The sequence below is a fragment of the Chiloscyllium punctatum genome, chromosome 8, assembly GCF_047496795.1.
Source record: "Chiloscyllium punctatum isolate Juve2018m chromosome 8, sChiPun1.3, whole genome shotgun sequence".
Lineage (NCBI taxonomy): Eukaryota > Metazoa > Chordata > Chondrichthyes > Orectolobiformes > Hemiscylliidae > Chiloscyllium > Chiloscyllium punctatum.
Window position 1 is genome coordinate 121,426,080 of NC_092746.1, and position 15,008 is coordinate 121,441,087.

A 15,008-nucleotide genomic window follows, 5' to 3' on the forward strand; every position below is an offset into this window, starting at 1 on the left:
CTTTTAAATCTCAATTTCAAGTATGTCAGGATTATTAATGATGTTATCTTAAATCTACTTTCATGTCTGGCACCCCACTGTTATCAGACGCTTGAATGGAACCTCATATATTAAAATTGAACTTTCTCTGCAGCTGTAACGCTATATTCTGCATTCTGTTCTATTGCCTCAATGTACTTATGTATGGAGTGATTTGTCTGGATAGATACAAAAAAACTGCAGATGCTGGAATCCAAAGCTGACAAGCAGGAGGCTGGAAGAGCACACCAAGCCGGGCAACATCAGGAGTTGGAGAAGTTGGCATTTTGGGTATAACCCAAGGGTTGTCCCTTCACTCTGAGGATGAGGAAGCTGTACACTGTTTCTACTGAGCATTGGTGGCAGAGGGAGTGGATGTTTGTGCATGTGGTGACAATGTAGCTAGAAAACTGACAATCTCTATCATCTCAAAGGACCAAGGGGAGCAGATACATAAGAACACCACCACCAGCAAGTTCGTCTCCAAGCCACTCTCTATTTTGACTTGGAAATGTATCACCATTCTTTCAATGTCACTGGGTCAAATTCCCAGAGCTGCAGTGGATATACCTGTACATGGACATGGACTATAACTGTTCAAGACAACAGCTCAGCATTACCTTCTCCAGGGCATTCGAGATGGTCAATAAATGCTGACCCACCCAGAGATGCACAGATTTTATAAATAAACAAAAGAAAAATGATCCCATTGATAGGAGAATTGCAAATTTGGTTTTACTGCAGTATTCCAGCAATGACAAAAGGTTACTGCCATTCGTACCTTTCGGAATTGTTCAACAATTCGGTTAGATCATCCCTGATCCATACATTAATATCAAGTAATCTTCTTTCCTCTATATGTCTGATGTCTTAATATAACCCCAGTTCTTAAATTTTCAGTTAAACCCAATATCCACAGCCTCTCAGGGGGCAGAGAGTTCCACGTTTCGAACTGTGTATGCAGCTGTTTCCTGACTTCACTACAAAGGAGACTAAATGATCCCATTCAACACAGATTGGAGATGGAAAGGTGGCACACCACCAGCATCGCACTTATCCACAGTCCCACATACAGAGGAACCTCGATTATCTGAAGTTGATGGGTGGGCAGTTTTTAATTTGGATCATTGATTATTCGGATAATTTATGCAACCTTAAACGAGGGAAGCCTTACTGCACATAATTGTGTTCAAAAGCATGTTTACAGAGTTTTTATTTCATTCAATCACTAAAGTTTGTACAAACGCTGGATATCACTTAAAAATTCATGACATTTTACAAATCAAATCACTTTTTGTGCACCTGTACAGTAAATAAAATTTATTGAAGTGGAGGTTAGTTATTATTTTCAAACAAAATATCCAGCCACTGTTGCTTGAGGTGCTGCTATCTTTTTTTTGCAAATGATAACATTTGGTGATGATTCATCAACTTAACGGCATCGACTGCATCTTGTGCCTTGTACCATTCCATGAAAATTCACAAACTGTCGACTGCTTCGTTCATGGGGATCTGGAGGAGGTGTCGGTATCAGATTTTCCTTACCATCCACGGGGCATCCATAATTTCCTGCTGTTCTTCTGCGATGATGTTGACTATCTGATCATCGCGGATGTTCTGATGTTGTTGTCACAGTTTACCCAAGCATCGATCTCAGGCTGTACAAAGTCTTCTAATCCCAGCTGTCTGCAGTTTTCGGTGATGTCAGTGGTTAGCCTTTGAGCTGGATGGGTGTCCTGTTACCAACATGCCAGCCATTGTACCAACATTCCGCGACTGTCGATGGCTTGATGCGGTCCCAAGATTCAGTAATCATGAACAAAGCGTCCTTGACTGTGAATGTCTTTATAATTTCCTGCAGTCCTTTCTTTGCATTGTCTTCACCCAGGACAGCACGCAATATGTTACGGCGATAATATCTTTTCATTATAGCGATGATTCCCTGATCAAGAGGCTGTAATCTTGAAGTAGTGTTTGGTGGTAAAAACAAACACTTGATAGCTCCGTCTGCTGATTCTAACTGGCTGCCTTTCACAGTGTGTGCCCCCGTGTTGTCAACAAGCAGAAGGGTGCGTTGTTCGTGTCCAGTGCCTGCCAAATGTGATCTGACAGCAGGTACAAAGTCTTCATGAAAACAGGATGAAAAAAGTGGATATGTCATCCATGCCTGATTTTGTTTTTTGTACTTTTCGGGAATCGAGTTCCTGTCACAGTTCTTGAAGCAACGTGGATGCGCATATCGTCCTTTGCAGACAAGCGGTAATTTGAGTGCTGGTGGTGTTGACACAAAGGAAAATCGTGATCTGATCCTTCTGCGCTTTATATCCCGACACCTGCTTTTCCGCGGTGGACGCCAGAACAATCCACTTCCATCAGCATTGTACAATTGCTCAGGCTCATGAATGATGGGAGTGCAGTTTCTGTCTGTAACCTTCCATGGTGCTGTCATCCACGGAATTCTGCTTCCCAAGAACGCTGAGTTGCCTAATGCCATGACGATGTTTGAAGTGGTGCAACCAGCCAATGATACGCTGTGATCATACTCACCAGCGTGGAGTCATTCATGGCAACTGGCAGCTTTTTCTAGTATCATTGGGCCAGATACGGGAATCCCCTTTACACGCTGCTATGAACACCACAAAAACACAGCTTGGTCGAGTTGCTCATCCTTAGCTGGCTTCTTGGATTTTCTTTTTAATGCATTTGCAGTGTCACTTTGGCTGATGAATTTCTCAGTCGCCGATCTTGCTTTCCTGATGTCGGACACTGTCACTATTCCTATGTTGTACTCCTGTGCAGCCTTTGATGCATTTTCACCACAATCTAGATGCTGTAAAATCTCACTTTACTGCTCAATTGCCACTGTCGCCCGCTTTCTCTTCACAGACATGGTAAGTACGTACAACAAACTCAATCAGTTATACCAGATACGAACTTGGAACAAAGTCATAGAGGGAATGAAGACACCATTGATTTTGTCATGCATTTTAAATCCTTTAGCATGTCAGTCATTTTTATGTGTTAAAGTTCTTTCAACACTGCTACAATTGACCCACTGAGATTGTTGCACCAGTGTCATTAACACCTCTCTTGTTGATGCAACGTTTGCACATCTTCTTCAGTGCAGGTAACCCTCATTTACCCTGTTCTGTAAAGCAAAGACGCGATCGTTGCACCATTGTCAGTTACACAGTCTGTAACGGTTTCACATGATCTACCGATCCGATCTGATTTTCCGATAATTGATGTCAGGATAATCGAGGTTCCTCTGTATTGGGTTCAGTTTGCACTTTGTCCAAAGCAAGGTGGACACAGCCCAGTCCATCTCTCAATCCAACATTCCATGCATTGACTCCGTCTACATTTCTCGCTGCCTCAGAAAGGCAGCCAGCGCCATCAAAGACCCATCCCACCCCAGTTAGAATCTCTTCCAACCGCTTCTGTCAGAAAGAAGACTCAAAACCTTGAACACTTGTACCAACAGGTTCAAGACGAGTTTCTTCCCCGCTGTTATTAGACTGCTGAATGGACCTGTCAAATTTCAAATGTAATGCTGATCTTACTTCTCGTGCAACATTTTTGCAGCCGTAACATTGTATTCCTCGCCCTGTTCTATGACACTGTGAAATTTGTCCAGTATGATCTGCCTGTACTGCACACAAAACAAAACTTTCCACTGTATCTAGGTGCATGTGGCAATAATAAATCAAATCAAAAGCGGGATTTTACACACTGGAGCAATCCTTTTATAACACATCCAAGTCCACCTGACCTCACAGGTTTTCAGATTGTGCTTTTCTTTTAAATTTCGGCAAATTCTTTGTGATGAAAAGAACATATATCTTGGGAATCACGTCTGTGACCAGCGGAGTGCCACAAGGATCGGTGCTGGGCCCTCTATATTTTGTCATTTACATAAATGATTTGGATGTGAGCATAAGAGGTGAAGTTAGTAAGTTTGCAGATGACACCAAAATTGGAGGTGTAGTGGACAGCTAAGAAGGTTGCCTCAGATTACAACAGGATCTTGATCAGATGGGCCACTGGGCTGAGGAGTGGCAGATGGAGTTTAATTTTGATAAATGTGAGGTGGTGCATTTTGGGAAAGCAAATCTTAGTAGGGCTTGTACACTTAATGGTAAGGTCCTAGGGAGTGTTACTGAACAAAGAGACCTTGGAGTGCACGTTCATAGCTGCTTGAAAATAGAGTCACAGTAGAGAAGATAGTGAAGAAAGCATTTGGAATGCTTTCCTTTATTGGTCAGAGCATTGAATATAGGAGATCATGTTGCAGCTGAACAGGACATTGGTTAGGCCACTTTTGGAATATTGCGTGCAATCCTGGTCTCCTTCCTATCAGAAGAATATCGTGAAACTTGAAAGGGTCCAGAAATGACGTACAAGGATGTTGCCAGGGTTGGAGGATTTGAGCTATAGGGAGAGTTGGAATAGGCTAGGGCTGTTTTCCCTGGAGCGTCGGAGGCTGGGGGGTGATCTTATCGAGATTTATAAAATCATGAGGGGCATGGTTAGGGTAAATAGACAATCTTTTCCCTGATGTGGGGGAGTCCAGAACTAGAGGGCATAGGTTTAGGGTGAGAGGGGAAGATATAAAAGAGAACTAAGGGGCAAAGTTTTCATGCAGAGGGTGGTGCATGTGCAGAATGGGCTGCCAGAGGAAGTTAAAAACAATGACTGCAGATGCTGGATGCCAGAGGATGTGGTGGAGGCTGGTACAATTGCAACATTTAAAAGGCATCTGGATGGGGATAAGAATAGGAAGGGTTTGGAGGGATATGGACCAGGTGCTGGCAGGTGGGACTAGATTGGGATGGGATATCTGGTCAGCATGGACGGGTTGGACCGAAGGGTCTGTTTCCGTGCTGCATATCCCTATGACTCTAAGTCTCTCACATTCTGAAGCCACACTGACCTCTTCATTCCGTTCCTTCAGGCATTCTGGACTCTCTTGCAGATGCCACAAAGCTGAAAGCTGGCATGTGTTCTTGATCTGGATGGTGCACATGGCACTAGTTCCCAGCCTCATTAGACAGAAATCCAGAGACGGAAGGTCAATGCAAACCTGGGCACCCTGCAACAGCAGCACAAGCAGTATATGTTTAGAATTTGCAGGGAATAATGTATTAACGGTGGCAATAAAACGGCATCTGGGTCCTAGGGAGTTTTACTGAACAAAGAAGACTTGGAGTGCAAGTTCATAGCTCCTTGAAAGTTGAGTCGCAGGTAGATAGGATAGTGAAGAAGGTGGTTAGTACGCTTTCCTTTATTGGTCAGAGCATTGAGTACAGGAGTTGCGGTTGCACAGGACATTAGTTAGGCCACTTTTGTGCAATTCTGGTCTCTCTCCTATTGGAAGGATATTGTGAAACGTGAAATGGTTCAGAAAAGATTTATAAGGATGTTGCCAGGATTGGAGGGTTTGAGCTGTACAGAGAGGCTGAATAAGCTGGGGCTGTTTTCCCTGGATAGTCGGAGGCTGAGTAGTGACCTTATGGTGGTTTATAAAATCATGAGGGGCATGGATAAGGTAAATACAAGGTCTTTTCCCTGGGGTGCGGGAGTCCAGAACCAGAAGGCATAGGTTTTGGGTGAGAGATGAAAGATTTAAAAGGGACCTAAGGGGCAACTTTTCACACAGAGGTGGTACGTGTATGGAATGAGCTGCCAGAGGAAGTGATGGAGGCTGGTACAATTGCAACATTTAAGAGGCTTCTGGATGGGTATATGAATAGGAAGGGTTTAGAGGGATATGGACCAAGCGCTGGCAGGTGGGACTAGATTAGGTTAGGATATCTGGTTGACATGGCGAGTTGGACCAAAGCGTCTGTTTCTGTGCTGTACATCTCTATGACTCTATCTAATGGAAAATCTGAACAAACTATACTTCTCTCCACTGAAGTTTAGAAAAGTAAGAGTTGATTGAAACGTACAAGATCCTGAGGGACAGAAAGAGAAATTTCTGGAAAAATTCAGTAGGTCTGTCAGTATTTGTGCAGAGAAAGCAGAGTTAACACTTCAGATCCAGTGAAAATGCATCTGACATTTGGAGTTCTTTGGTTTTCTTGTAAGATCCTGAGGGAGCTTAACAGGGTTGATCTGAAAAGGATGTCTACTGTTGAGGGAGAATCCAGAAACCAAGGTTGTCATTTTTAAATAAAGGGTCATCTGCTTAAGACAGAGATGAGGAGAACTGTTTTCTCTCCGATGCTCTTCGCGATGTTTTGATACATTAAATTTGCGATACAAATATCAGTTTTTGTTGACATTAAGCCCTCCAGCAGACAGAATATTAACCTCTAGGATAGTTTGGAGAATTCATGCTTCTACTTTGTAATATAATAGCTCACTGACCATAAAAGCTGCTTCTACATAAAGGACCACTGGCTCTTCCTGATATCTGATGTGACACGGCAGACGGTGCTTCATTTTCTCCACCTTGCCTCCAGTAAGCAACAGCTCCAGGTCACAGTAATCATTGGGCTCTATAAAGAACACAGAGAGCTCCAGTCAGACTTTTTATTTTAAGAAAAGTCATAGCAAAGAGCTTGTTGATGATTAAATGACCAACCCAGCAAGGTGTTAACCAAAATAACTTGCCCTTTTCAGCATTTTTCACAATGTTACAATATCTCAAAGCACTTTCAACCAATGACGTACTTTTGAAGAATAGCAGCAGTCATAATTGGTCCAGTCCAAACTGATGTTATCACTGGACAAGTGAGATCTCAGATAAAAGTCCAGTTTGATAGATTGTATTTTATATATTTGGTTTAACAATGCTGCAGGTTTGGCTTTAACAACAAAATAAGATTATAATGCAAAAGAAATGAAAATAGAATAGATCAAACAATTTATATAAGACATATATTTTAAGATTTGAAAATATGATAAAATTATAATCCCGTTAATTCCAAAGGCGTCTCTTTCTGCACTCACATCAAAGAGAATTCCTTTCTCTCTAATCCCTCTCTGATTTAACTTAATGGTGACTTCAACTCCCAGACTTGAGAATCTGATAATTTCTTAATAAAGCCTTCATACTGCAACTAAGCTTAAATTTTCTCAACTTCAAGTAACCTCTTTAGGATTTGAAGCTAACACTTCCAGTCTGGAACCTTTACAGAATGCCTTAGAAGGAGAAAACTACTTTTATCTTGTCCCTTTATCATGAACAACTGTTTTATATACCCAGCTGAAACAAACAAAAAACCTTTCCAAGCTATGGCCTCTAATAATAAAAAAAAACTATTGTATTAAACTGAAAAGTTAATGTACAACTATTTTACGGTTTTTGCTCAAAAAATGTTTGAAATGTCAACAAAAACCCATTAAACTCCAGGAATTTCACACAGTGTTTTAAGAGAAATCACTATAACTTCAGAAATAAATACAAGTTAGTCATTAAACCCCTTCAGACAAACAGAAAACCCATATATAACTAGTTCAAAATTTAAAAAATTCAAACTCAAAATAAATAATATTAAAATATGCATAAATTATTCAGTTTACATCACATAATCACACAACCATTTTGACAACAGTAAAAGACAGCAATGTAGGTGCTCTTTTTTTCTGAAATATCTACCAAAAAATGTAGGGTACATTTTTTGCACGAGAAGCTAGAAAGTAGTTTTTGTTAATGGTATCATGATTCCTTCAAGGGCACTGATGTTAGTATACCTTTCCTCCCAGTTGACTCACAGAATTAATCTCAAACAGCATTGATAATACTTCTTAAGGACCTTGAGATAGTATCTATATGTAGTCCAGGTCTTGGAGACATCTAGAAAGGACAGAAGGATGACTGCCTTATACACAATATTTCGCTCCTCAGCCCAACCAGCCGCTTCCTCTTCCCTTACCCTTTTTTATCTTCTTTCTTTTTCTTCATCTTCTTCCATTTGGTGGCAAAAGGGAAGGTGACATCACAGACGAGGGTGGCCAGAGTATCACTCTAGGTGAGGTGGCGCAGCGGCCTAACCTGGTCGTGGAGCCAGGGACTCCTGATTACGGTAGGCCCAGAGTTTGTCAGCGAGCCTGTGATGGCAGTTCCTGCGATAGGGTTAGGTGGTAGGCCCTGAGCGGGGACTCCTGGTTATCAGCAAGACCTCAGAGCCAGGGACTCCCAGTTGCAGAGCCAGAGTGGGTCCAGTATCAGCACTGGCAGTGGAGTTGACAAAGTGGTCCCAGCAGAGAAGAGATGGTGCCTGAAGAGTGGTGGCACTGATGTTGATGGTCTGGTGCAGGCAGTGGAGGTGGGGTGGTGGCGCAGGTGTTCTTGGTCAGCTGGCTCAGAGTTCAGGATCCATGGTGGAGGTGGTGGAACCACGGTGGACACTCTTTCAACTATTTTTTTTTATTCTTAAACTATTCAAAATGGCATCAGATTGAAGATTTTTACTGTAATTTATTATATTATTCACAGTAAAATGCAAGTGATAATAAATCATTCAAATTCACAAGGATTTTGGTATTATTACAATTTTTAAAAGACATTCAGACATGGATATAAATAGGACATGTTTGGAGGGATATAGGCCAAGCACAACAGGTGGGACTGCTTTATTTTGGAATTATGGTTGGCATGGACTGAAGGGTCTAAAGGGAGTTCTCATGGACTGGGTGCAGTGTTAGATCTAAGTTGATTAGATATTAGATAAGAACTGGGTTCCCAGTTAGGGAAATGTTCCAAGTTTGGGAGGATCTCCAATAACCTTGATGGAGGAATGGACCAGAACCTGCCCTGGGAAGGGCTGGTAAAGGACTTGAGTCTTCTTGAGGTTGAGGCAGAAACGGTAAGGAGAAAGTAGCTCTCGGCCTGAAATGTTGACTTTCTTGCTCCTTGGATGCTGTCTGACCTGTTGTGCTTTTCCAGTTTCACATCTAGTAACGCTTGCTCCCAGCCTCTGCAGTCCTTACTGTCTTCAAATGAAAAAGTAGTATTGTGCACAAATAATTTCTTCCCATTTTAAAGAGGTATTTTTAACTTTAGCAAAGCTGTCAGATGGCAGTATGCAATTGACTTCAATGGAAAAGAATCAGATACTCAACATCATCTTTTGTTCATGAAATATATCTAAGTTTCACTGCTGACCTAGCATTTATTGCCCAATCTCTAGATGTCCTTGATGAGGTGATGGTGAGTTGTCTCAGGCTATTTAGCGGAGAACCCATAGAACTGGTTAACAAGTGAGTTTCAGGATTTTGACCCAGTAACACTGAAGAAGCCGCAACATATTTTCAAGTGAGGCCACTTAGCAGCTTTGAGGGGAACTTGCAGGTGGTGTTTTGTAACTGCTGCCCTTGTCCTTCTAAATGGTAATTATAATGGGTTTGGAAGGTGCTGTCTAAGGAGCCTTGGTGAATTTATGCAGTGCGCCTGAGATGAGATCAGAACTGAGGGTCACCCATTTCACATTAATAGATAAATTCCCTTCCCAGTCTAAAGCACCCTCCCCTGTTTTCCATTTTGCCTCTGCTTCACCCATCCTCCCATCCCCCCACATATTTTGTCACATAGCAATGGCTTCAGCCTTGATCATTCACAGCTCCTACTCTCCCTATAATCTCTCTATGCACTGTCATTATCACCTCTTTATTGCTACGTTTGCTTCTGTAGCCATGACTCACCTCTCTCAGCCTATTATAAATATCTCCCTATTTCTCCCTTTTTTTTAAGCTTTGACAAAGGGTCAGTTAGACTCGAAACGTCAGCTCTTTTCTCTCCTTACAGATGCTGCTAGACCTGCTGAGATTTTCCAGCATTTCTCTTTTGGTTAAAGCACCCTCCTTCCATTTAAAATAGATGCACAGCAGGGTTACAACTCAATCAAGCAAATTACAGATTCAACACAAAAGACACGAGAAAGGTTCTATGTTTAATCTCACATCCATCCTGAATCAGCCAATCTCAGTCAGTGTAACTATATTGATTCATTCAAATGCAAATTAGACTTCTTATAGAAAACTTTGTTTAAGGATAAAATATTCGAGCAATTTAAGACATATTGTAGAATCACAGATAGTAACAATACAAAAGGGGAGGCCAGTCAATCCTTTCTGGATTAGTGGTGCTGGAAGAGCACAGCAGTTCAGGCAGCATCCAAGAAGCTCCTTGGATGCTGCCTGAACTGCTGTGCTCTTCCAGCACCACTAATCCAGAATCTGGTTTCCAGCATCTGCAGTCATTGTTTTTACCCAGTCAATCCTTTCTGTCTGTACTGTCTTGGTGCAAGAGTTACTCAGTTAATCCCAATTTCCAATACCTACCCATAGCATTAATTTTGTCAAATAATTAAAATGCTGCATCTGTTTATACTCAGGCTGGAACATCACATTGTCAATGAAGCAGCTGGTTGAAATTTCAAAACAAAAATTGCTTGGACAATGCAAAGATGTTTTTTTAATCTAATTAAATTTGTGGAAGAGGAATCTGAAAAATATTGGCTTAAAGCAAAGATGGCAAAACCAATGGATAGAGTGAAAATTGATAGGAGGTCTTTCTGGAAATGCTTAAACTGCATAAGTCACCTGGTCCAGATCACTTTCATCCCAGATTGTTAAAGGAAGTAGTAATACAGATAGAGGAAGGGCTTGCCATGGCCTGTTTCTGGTTAGGTGAATATTCCTCTGTTAGTAAGTTGAAAATCGTTTCCTTCGCTTTGTGCACTTCCCACTGCCTCGGGAAAGCAGCCAATATAATCATAGACACCTCCTACCCAGTTATACTCTCTTCCACCTTCTTCCATTGGACAGAAGGTATAAAAGTTCAAAAACACATACCAACATATTTAAGAACAGCTTCTTCCCCACTGCTCTCAGGCTTATAAACAGAACTCAAATAAATCAGAGTTGATCATTCTCTGTACTTTGTCTGTTGATGTAACAATATATTCTGCATTCTGTTCTATTACCCTGATCTGCTTATGTAAGGTATGATTTATTTGGTTAGCATGCAAAACAATACCTTTTACTGTATATCATACATGTGACAACAATAAATTAAATAAAATCAAACCAGGCGATCTCCACCCATTGCTGTCTCTCTTCTCTGTCTACAGAATCTCTGCCCATTTTATTTTAGATTAGATTACCCACAGCGTGGAAACAGGTTCTTCGCCCCAACCAGTCCACACCGACCCTCCGAAGAGTAACCCACCCAGACCCATTTGCCTCTGACTAATGCACCTAACACTTCGGGCAATTTAGAATGGCCAATTCACCAGACCCACACATCTTTGGACTGTGGGAGGAAACCCACACAGACATAGGGAGAATGTGCAAACTCCATACAGACAGTTGCCCAAGGCTGGAATCAAACCTGGGTCCCTGGTTCTGTGAGGCACCATGTAGCCCATTTTCCCACTTCGCAGTTCCTTACTCCCAATGGCAGGTCCTCACTTCTCCCTTGCAACCCTGTCTCCCATTTAGAGCACCTCTCTCCTCTCTGCAGCCTGATATGATAAACCCATAATTTCATTAATTCCAAAAGTACTCATGGAATGCCCTGCCAGTAGCAGTGGTGGACTCTCCCTCTTTATGGGCATTTAAGCGGGCATTGGATAGGTATATGGAGGATAGTGGGTTAGTGTAGGTTAGGTGGGCTTTGATCGGCGCAACATCGAGGGCCGAAGGGCCTGTACTGCGCTGTATTCTTCTATGTTCTATGTTCTATATCAGAAAGAATTCCCTTCTCTATCTGAAGGGTCTGAAGAAGGGTCACTGCACCCAAAATATTAACCCTGCTTCCTCTCCATAGATGCTGCCAGGCCTGCTATTTTCCAGTAATGTTTAAGTTTGTTTCTGTTTTCCAGCATCTGCAGTTATACAGTTACAGTCATACAGATGTACAGCACAGATACAGACCCTTTGGTCTAACTTGTTCATGCCGACCAGATATCCTAGATTAATCTATTTGCAAGCATTTGGACCATATCCTGTATTCAGGTACCCGTTCAGATGTCTTTTAGATGTTGTAAAAGCCTCCACCACTTCTATTGGCAATTCATTCCATACAAGCACCAACCTCTGAGTGAAAAAGTTGCCCCTCAGGTCTCTTTTAAATCTTTTCCCCTTTCACCTTAAACCTATGCCCTCTAGTTTTGGACACCCCTACACTGGGGAAAAAACCTTGACTATTCACCCTATCCATGTCCTTCATGATTTTATAAACCTCTAGAAGGTCACCCCTCAGCCTCTGACACAGCAGGTAAAATAACCCCAGCCTATTCAACCTTTCCCTATAGCTCCAACCTTCCAACCCTGGCAACATCCTTGTAAATCTTTTCTGAATCCTTCCAAGTTTAACAACATCTTTCCTGTAGTGGGGAGACCAGAACTGAACACAATATTCCAAAAGTGTCCTGACCTGTGTCTTGTACAGCTGCAACATGACCTCTCAACTTCTGTACTCAATCCACTGATCACCAAAGGCAAGTTTCTAGTTTTTTTTTGTTTAATTGACTAATCTCGTTTTTCAAAATTTCAACTGACCCTCAGGAATAGAGTTCCACCATCCTTTTTGTGAAAATGTAATTCCTCACATCATCCTGAATGCCTCTTGCTTGGAATTCTGTACCAAAATAAAAAAATCTTTCTCTATCCACCCTATAAACTTATTTAATTATCTTAAACATTTTGGTTAATCTACCAATTTTCTACATTCAGGAGAATACACAGCTAGTCTATTCCAGATGCCCCTAAGTACTTAAGCACCTAATCCTCAATATTATTCTGAGCGATTAGCAGTTTCATGGTATTACCTATGGCTCCACAAGGTGGCAGCACCTCCAGGATGTGAGAATCGTGCACACTCTCCCATTCGTAGTATATGGTGGACTTGCTATAATTCCACATCTGCAGTAAACACAGCACAAAAAGGTTGAATGCATTTGTCGTGAATTACCACGTATGATACAGATTAGTTTGTTTTAAGTCCCTCATGTTTTTCCTTCTGAAACACTTTCTGGTTAAACTGATGGGATGTTTGGCTTTTGCCCGAAACTTCAATTTCGCTGCTCCTTGGATGCTGCCTGAACTGCTGTGCTCTTCCAGCACCACTAATCCAGAATGATGGGATGTTTAGGTTACTGTTAACATGTCGAACAGAGGGAGCTGCTAACCCATATGTCCTCACCAGGAAATTTTCTGAGCACTGACTGACTGAGAAGGAAGACCACCCTGCAGAAGTAACTTACTGTAGGTGGTGTTAATGAGGGAAAAATGGGACTTCCATCCTCTCACTGGAAATTGCAAACTGGGAGCTACCAGCACTGCAGGCAGGTTCACAAGCAAGGCAGCCGTGACCGAAGTAAGCTGGAGGGGCATTGGCTTGGATCAACTTAGGAAGAGGGTGGTGGATTCAGAGAGCAGGCTGGTATGAAAGAAGAAGTGGTGGACATTATCCCTGGAGGTTATGGCCTGGGAAAATGGGCCACATCAGTGTTCAAAGCTGGTGGATCCTCTGGGCCTCTAGGCGAGTCACAGTGTTTGGGTCAGGGTCAGAGTGAGTCCAGGGACATGGGCCAGAGGAAGCAGTAGGGCCTCTAGTTGGGAGCTTACCCAGACATACAAAGAGCCTCCACAAAGTTAGTAACCATGCCTTCTCACCACCATCTTCCTGCTGCTTTAAAAACTTTCTTTTACAAAACCTCTCAGCCATCCATATTATGGCAGAGGTTACATATTTTAATTTTCCCACTTCCACATCATGGGGGTGAGCTTGGGAATGGTGGAAAGGTATTGGGCTGGTCATCAGCCCTGTTTGAAATGTACCTCTTCCACCTGAAAACTCACCTGGTGGAAGCACGTAGAAATAAAGGAACAGGAGTAGGCCATTTAGCCCCTCGAGCCTGTTACATCATTCAATGAGATCATGGCTGATCTGTGGCCTAACTTTATTTCTCTGCCTTTGGCCCATATCCCAAAAGCACACTTTTGCTTAACAAAAAAATTTATCTATCTCAGATTTAAAACTAACAACTGGTCCAGCACGCACTGCAGTTTGTGGAATAGAGTTCCAAACCTCTGCCCATTTTGGATATACAAATGTTTCCTGACATCTCTTGAGTGTCTAGCCCTAATGTTTAGACTGTGCCTCCTTGTAAAAATCCAGCCCTTTGTGGCCCCATACTGAACTGCTTATTTTTTTTTTGTCTGATTCTAACTCTAGTGCACAATTCAAATCTGGAAAGCGTCAGAACTGAGCTCTATACTAACCTTCACTGATGTATAGTCACAAAAGTGCATTTTCACAAGAGCCAACTGGATAGCAATTAAACCTGTTTATTTCACCTGTTCTGGGGCAACGTTTCACCCATTTATACATTATCTTTCATTACTGCTCTCCACCTGTTAATTTTTATAGAATAACGTTCAGGGCCCATGTTACTAGAGTTGAGGCCTTGCACAACTTAGGATGAAGTCAGAAGTCACAAGACACCAGGTAATAGTCCACAGGTTTAATTGAAATCACAAGCTTCCAGTGTGCTGCTCCTTTGTCACCTCCGAAAGCTCATGATTTCAAATAAACGTGTAGGATTATAACCCGGTGTCCTGTGACTTCTGACTTTGTCCACCCAGTCCAACACCGGCACCTCCACCTCACAGCTTAGGATGAGTAGGTCAGTTGGTGGCAGGCAAATCCTCCACAGAGGAAGGGAGACAGACCTTAAGTATCGAATATAATTGTGTGGGGTAAAAACAATGACTGCAGATGCTGAAAACCAAATAATGGATTAGTGGCGCTGGAAGAGCACAGCAGTTCAGGCAGCATCCAACGAGCAGCGAAATCAACGTTTCGGGCAAAAGCCCTTCATCAGGAATCAGGTTTCCTGATGAAGGGCTTTTGCCCGAAACGTCGATTTCGCTGCTCGTTGGATGCTGCCTGAACTGCTGTGCTCTTCCAGCACCATTAATCCTATAATTGCGTGAGGCTGAGTTAGAGGGACAAGGGAATGAAGGATTATGGG

At 42.3% G+C, this 15,008-nt stretch overlaps 1 protein-coding gene across 4 annotated transcripts in view; it reads right to left on the bottom strand.

Moving 5' to 3' along the window:
• dlec1 (DLEC1 cilia and flagella associated protein) overlaps positions 1 to 15,008 on the bottom strand; it is a 182,026-nt gene that overhangs the window by 51,868 nt on the left and 115,150 nt on the right. For all 4 annotated transcript variants that reach the window (XM_072576369.1, XM_072576371.1, XM_072576368.1 and 1 more), the window contains 3 exons: positions 12,801 to 12,894; positions 6,391 to 6,521; positions 4,952 to 5,110 (listed from right to left, as the gene is read on the bottom strand). In XM_072576369.1, the coding sequence (XP_072432470.1) occupies positions 4,952 to 5,110; positions 6,391 to 6,521; positions 12,801 to 12,894 (384 nt within the window). The remainder of the gene's footprint in view (positions 1 to 4,951; positions 5,111 to 6,390; positions 6,522 to 12,800; positions 12,895 to 15,008) is intronic.